Source organism: Mus caroli, unplaced genomic scaffold, assembly GCF_900094665.2.
Source record: "Mus caroli unplaced genomic scaffold, CAROLI_EIJ_v1.1 scaffold_15114_1, whole genome shotgun sequence".
NCBI classification, from domain to species: Eukaryota; Metazoa; Chordata; class Mammalia; order Rodentia; family Muridae; genus Mus; species Mus caroli.
Genome location: NW_018390120.1, coordinates 4,558 through 11,613, shown reverse-complemented (window position 1 = coordinate 11,613; position 7,056 = coordinate 4,558). Strand labels below are relative to the sequence as shown.

General features: G+C 38.7%; 1 protein-coding gene across 1 annotated transcript in view; it reads left to right on the top strand.

The window, feature by feature from the left end:
- Window positions 1-6,423, top strand: part of LOC110288491 (vomeronasal type-2 receptor 116-like) — a 19,068-nt gene extending 12,645 nt beyond the window's left edge. The window contains 2 exon segments of the mRNA XM_021154823.1: window positions 668-791; window positions 5,519-6,423. Of these exon segments, the coding sequence (XP_021010482.1) occupies window positions 668-791; window positions 5,519-6,423 (1,029 nt within the window).
- Window positions 6,424-7,056: the final 633 nt, after the last annotated feature.

Sequence of the window (7,056 nt, the reverse complement as noted above, 5' to 3'; positions counted from 1 at the left end):
TTTTTTTTTTTTTTTTTTTTCCAAGAGATCTGAAAAGAACACTACTTACTGGCTCAACTGCCCATAGTAAGATGGGCATTCTTATATCAATTACCACAGAAGAAATTGCTTCAAAGATATGAGGACAGGCTAGTGTTGGCTGAGAGAATATTTTAATTAAGTTTCCTCTGCACTTAGTACCAAGTTGAAAGTAATTAACTAAAAAATATCAGGTTGTAGTTTTCACATAGAGCTCAATATCAGCACATTTTTCCTAAATTACTAGACGCTCANATACTATGCAACATTTCTTCAATGCATTTCCAATATTCATTTCTGGCCATTAAATAATGGACATTGTAAAATGTCAATCATCGGCCTGGCGGTGGTGGCACACACCTTTAATCCCAGCACTTGGGAGGCAGAGGCAGATGGATTTCTGAGTTTGAGACCAGCCTGGTCTACAAAATGAGTTCCAGGATAGCAAGGGCTACACAGAGAAACCCTGCCTCAAACACACACACACACACACACACACACACACACACACACACACACACACACACACAAAATATATGTTATTCAGATGGTGTGAATAAAATGAGCTTATTGAAATCTTGAAGTGCTAATCTAAAACATAAGAGAACCTTCTAAGACTCATTATCAATATGTATCTAATTTTTCTCAGATGCCATCCTCTGTGTGCAGTGCAGATTGTAGTCCTGGATTCAGAAGATTATGGAAGGAGGGAATGGCAGCCTGCTGTTTTGTTTGCAGCCCCTGCCCTGAAAATACAATTTCTAATGAGACAAGTGAGTATTTGCTACTCTGATAAATCCTGAAAATATGTATTTCTCTTGCATTACCCTGGAACAATGAAGTCCACTAAAAGGCAACTGCAGATATAAAGTATATTAATTATCAAATTTATTACTTGTAGATACAAAAATCCTTAACAAAATCTTGCAAAAGCAAACAAACATGCCTGGTGCCTTGACCCACATATTGACTCATTGAAAATTCATGGTAGATTATATTTCACAAAGAAAATACTTTAGAAAATATAACTGCAATTTGCAGGAATTCTGCACAAGATTATCAAATAGATGATCTATTATAAAACTACATGTACATTTAGATTTTAGTCACGAATTTTGTTAGTATTGATTTAGTCATATTTCATGAATCTATCTATCCTAAATATGATTATGCACACCATGTACATATAAGAGCCCATGAAGAACTGAATGTTATATTTAATCCACTGGATGAGATCATGAGACTACTAGGTGCTAAGTCCATGTTCTCTGTAAGATTAATATAGAAGACAAAAGTATTTGCAAATTTATGAAAAATGCTAAGTATGCGATATTAAGAGGGCCATGTTCAAAACCAGATGTAGTAAGAATCCAGGATGTAGGGGATAAGAGTTGAGCTATGAATTGGAATATACCATGAGACTCATATTCAGTATATTACATACTACACCCATTGTTAAGATAAATTTTTAGGGTTGGAAAAATACAATATGTTTATGGTTACATTTTCAAATATTTTGCCTTTCCCTCTACATAATGTATTAAAATTCTTAAAAGACATAATATGCCTGTGAGACACTTAAACAGTTAAATCATTTGTTGCTAAGGCTTACAGTTTGAGTTTATTCCCATGATGCATGGAGTAAAACCAAGCAATCTACTAAGTTGTGTTTTGAAGTCATACATTTTAACATATACTGTGCTTGAAAACAAATTTAAAGCATACAAAATTGTTTTAGATGTAAAAAAATTAGTATTTACATCAAAATTAAATACAAAAATTCCAAAAAATATTTTATTGCAATAATTGCTTATGTATGTGGAGTGGATAACACATATACGGGTGCATATATGAGCAAATAATACTACTGTCATTAAATATATATTTACTTGTGAGATATCTATCATGGTTACTGGGATCTGAACTAAGATTGTCTGGTAGAACATCATATTCCATTATAGCTAATCCAACTTCTTAGGCTCTTAGGCAACTTATCAAATAATATATGTCCACAAATGCATTGTTGTAGATAAGAATTCTGAAATCAAGGAAGCACATCAACATTCTCTAAAATGACTTGGGAATTAAGTGCAATTACAATCACTGTTCATGTTGTTACCATGTTGGGGATTACAATTTTAGAATGGAGTATAATTGCTTAACACAAACCATCTGGGTTACCACCCTTTCCAGAGGATTCCTCTGTTATTTTCCTCATTCTGTTTCTCAACACTGATTTCATCCTTGATTCTCATAAGAATGGAGGTGAGGCAAAGATTAAAGTGCTCAGCTTTCCATATGAAGATGGAATCAAGGTGAGGATCTTTCAGTACAAAGTATCTACAGAGGTCTTTTTCCTTCAGTGCCAAAATTAGTACAACTCATGAACAATAACCACAACTTTTGATTAATTATTGCCAGATGAGGAAACATCTTAGGGCTTATTTCATTAATATTTTTTACTATTAAAGCATAAACATTATATTTCCTCTCATATTCCACCCTGTTCCTATGACATGACAGGAATCACTTAAATACAATAATGCAATATCTACCTTCATATGAACTCACACATATAAGTATTTACATATATACAGCCTACCTGTTCAATTTTGTGTTGTTTCTGTGTCAACAAGTTTGAGCTAGTAAATTCTCCACAAGCTATTATACATCTTTTCCCAGTAGAAGTCAGAGTCTCAATGTGTCATAGGGAATGAATTCATAAAAAAGTCAGTGATCTCAGAGAACAGTGAGTATAGGGTTTTGTATTTATAAGATATACCCAACCACATTGTGGTTTATGAATGTATCTTCTCTGAATTAAATAATCTACTTGATGTTAACATAGAACCAAAAATAAATGGCTTAGGAAATCTTTGCTTTCTGATAACATTATTTTTATTTATTTTTTACATTTCATATTCCATTCCCCATCCACCCATACACCAACTAAATACTCCACATCCCACACCTTTGCCCCAACCCAACCTGTCTTGACTTTGAACCCCCATCCCTCACACCACCTTATAGGATCTAAAAAGGGGCCTGGGAAAGAGTAGGGTGTGAGGACCCATGTCCCGCTAGAGTTCCAATTATGCCCTGGACAGGCAGACATGGGAGGGCTTCCAGACACTTTCCATTCAGCTCTGGGTGAACACCCAAGCCTCTGACTCACTCAACAGGGGATGGACAAGGGGCAGCCCAACCTGGGAGCCCTGGGGCAACACCCTGTAGCCCAGAGCTTATGGGAGAGAGGGAAGAGGGAAGACAGTTTTCCACACTGGCAAGAGTGATCATAGCCTTGATGATCAGAGACTGTCTATGCTTTTAGAACTTTATTGTAGAAAGGCCAAGGGAAAGAAACAATGTAGGAGACAGAAGGGGGGGCTAGAAAAAAAGAGATAGTAAGAGGGAGAGAGTGAGAGGAGAGTAAGAGCAAGAGAACAAAGGAGAGAGAGAGAGAGAGAGAGAGAGAGAGAGAGAGAGAGAGAGAGAGAGAGAGAGAGAGCGAGAGCGAGCCAGGGAATAATCACAATCTGAACAAAACAAAACCACACTCTAACAGTGTAAATAATTCAGTGTCCAATATTTGGATTCAATCACAATTTTCTGGGTTACTCCTTGGGTCACTTCTCCAATTCAACCCTCTGAAACACATGCAGTTCCTCTTCCCTATAGGATCCAGCTGACTCCACTTCCCCGCTGCTGTTCTCAGTTCTTGCATGGCACTGCATCTCAAAAATGCTGGGGGTCTTTTTGCTGAAACTGGGCTGCAATTTCAACAGTAGCCTATCTTGATGGTGCAAAGTCTTAACTTTTCTCCAAGACTCCTTCAATCCTGAGACTTCCATTGCTACTCTGACTGCACCTTCTCTAATGGCCTCTCCTGGCCTCTCACAGTGCCAAGGCTCAGCTGCTGTCCATGACCCTTTCATGCCCTCGAAACCAGTACCAATTGGGATACTCTTACACATGATCAAATTTGGCTGGCAGAACAAAGTACAATCTTGGCCACCTTTGAACACAGCTGCTGCTTCTTCTTCTTCTTCTTCTTCTTCTTCTTCTTCTTCTTCTTCTTCTTCTTCTTCTTCTTCTTCTTCTTCTTCTTTTTCTTCTTCTTCTTCTTTTTCTCTTCAGTATTTTAACAGCAAAACACACCAGAAGCAATTTAAAGAGTACAGCTTCTTTATGCTGGCTTTAAAAAACACTTTCTAGNAGAGAGAGAGAGAGAGAGAGAGAGAGAGAGAGAGAGAGAGAGAGAGAGCAAGGAGTGGCCAATCAGCCCCTTTTAATATATGCTATCTTTTCAGTTGCTAGGTAACTGGGTAGGAGTTTAGCCTGAAGGTCAAAAGCTTGGGATATTGCCTACATGACTTCTAGCCTTGTTTCTCTTGTGGCGCTGCAGTGGAAGGTAACTTAGGCAGGATCCAGAGTTCCAGGACCATGAGAGAACTCCTTCCCTCCTATGTAAGTAAATTATGACCACCGAGTCCCAGGGTTCAGCATCTGAGCTCGACTGNAGACCAGCCTGTCTGTGCATAGACCAATGCCACACACCACCTGACCTCTAAACTCCCTGGGGCCTTCAGTGTTTGAGAGTTAAGTGCATCTTCTCTGAATGAACACAGACACAGAAGTCCTAACTGTATTGAGGGATCCATATCAGCTTGTGTTTGTTGTCTATTTGGTGGTACATTGAGAGATTTCTTGGGTCAAGATTAATTGAGACTGCTGATCTGCCTGCAAGGTCACCTTACTCCTCTACTACTTTCAGCCTTCCCTAATTCAGGAATTAGTTGCTTCTGTCCATTGATTGGGTGCAAATAACTGTATTTAGGAGGGCAGTCATGATAGATCCTTTTTTTGAATGCTCCAGAGCCTCAGTAAAATGTGAGGCCATAAGACCTCCTCTTGACCTAGATCCCACTTTGGGCCTGTCAGTGGATCTTCTTTTCCTCAGGCTCCTCTCCATTTCATCCTTGCATTCAGACAGGAAAAATTATGGGTCAGAGATGTGACTATGGGATGGGAACCCCTATCACTCACTTGATGTCCTGTCTTCCAGCTGGAGGTGGGCCCTCTATGTTCCCTCTATCTACTGTAGTACATTTNATCTAGGGTCTCTGACCTCCCAAGTTTCTGGTGCATTTTGTTGGTTCACGTACCCTACTATTACCTGAGGTTGCCTGTTTATATTCTTTTTACTGGTCCTCAGGGCTTGGTTCCCCTCTCACCCCCCCATACACACCCCACAAACCCCTTTCTAATAACATCATAAATGATACAATCAAGTTAAGTAGATAAAAAAAATTGCTTGGTTTTATTTCCTTAAAAATTTATGAACATTATTAATTGAAATCAATGCTCAGCAGCAATATCCTTCACATTACATATCAGCCTTAAAGGCAGCATTGCAAGGCTTCTTTCATTACCCTTTCTTGAAATACCTTGACAATAAGTTTTCTAAACAGACCTAACTAAGCTTTCCTTTGGAAATCAGATATGGATCAATGTGTGAATTGTCCAGAATACCAATATGCCAACACTGAACAGAACAAATGTATTCAGAAAGGTGTCACCTTTCTAAGCTATGAAGACCCCTTGGGGATGGCACTTGCCTTAATTGCCTTCTGTTTCTCTGCATTCACAGCTGTGGTACTTTGTGTCTTTGTGAAGCACCATGACACTCCTATTGTGAAGGCCAATAACAGAAGCCTCAGCTACCTATTACTCATGTCACTCATGTTCTGTTTTCTGTGCTCCTTTTTCTTCATTGGCCTTCCAAACAGAGCCACCTGTGTCTTACAGCAAATCACATTTGGAATTGTATTCACTGTGGCTGTTTCCACAGTTCTGGCCAAAACAGTCACTGTGGTTCTGGCTTTCAAAGTCACAGACCCAGGAAGAAGATTGAGAAACTTCCTGGTATCAGGAACACCCAACTACATTATTCCCATATGTTCTCTATTTCAATGTGTTTTGTGTGCAATCTGGCTAGCAGTTTCTCCTCCATTTGTTGATATTGATGAACACACTCTCCATGGCCACATCATCATTGTGTGCAACAAGGGCTCAGTTATTGCATTCAACTGTATCCTGGGATATTTGACCTGCCTGGCACTTGTAAGCTTCTCTGTGGCTTTCTTGGCCAAGAATTTGCCTGACACATTCAATGAAGCCAAGTTCTTGACCTTCAGCATGCTAGTGTTCTGCAGTGTCTGGGTCACCTTCCTCCCTGTCTACCATAGCACCAAGGGCAAACATATGGTTGCTGTGGAGATCTTCTCCATCTTGGCATCCAGTGCAGGGATGCTTGGATGTATTTTTGTCCCCAAGATTTATATCATTTTAATGCGACCAGAGAGAAATTCTACCCAAAAGGTCAAGGAAAAATCATATTTCTGAACAAATTCTTCAGGAATTCTGTCAAATGTAAAGTTGGTACATACCCACCAATATTGGGTTATAGTGCATGTGTCTAGTTTTAGAATCACTCTCACTGGTTGCTTTAGTGATATCAGGAAATATCATATCTACTGAACTTCTGTACAGTGTCCATAAAATCTTGCACTTATTCACTTGCTTCATTTCCTCTTACAGAACTAAACTCTCTAATTATTACAATTTTATTCATCATTTTGCATTCATGGAGATTGCCCTCTGGTAACTTCCAAATATGTTGATAAGGCAGTTGAATCCATCACTTTGTATAGAAAAATGAGATCTAAGACAGACAGTTTTACACATAGAAACCATCTCCCAAATCAAATAATCAATGAGAATCACAGAATAACTAAATAATCAACATAGAGGAAATCAGAATATATTTTCTGATTTCCAATAAAAGCACACACATAACAAAATACTACCTTTTTTTCTTCAAGCTATTGGCCAATAGTTTAATGAGGAAGTGCTCCTTTTCTGCTGTCAAATACAATTATATTATATCCAACAATGATCAGAACCCCAGGGACTCTGTGGATGAATTGGGAATAGTTGTAAGAATCTGAGGAGGAGAGTGACCCATAGAAAGACCAG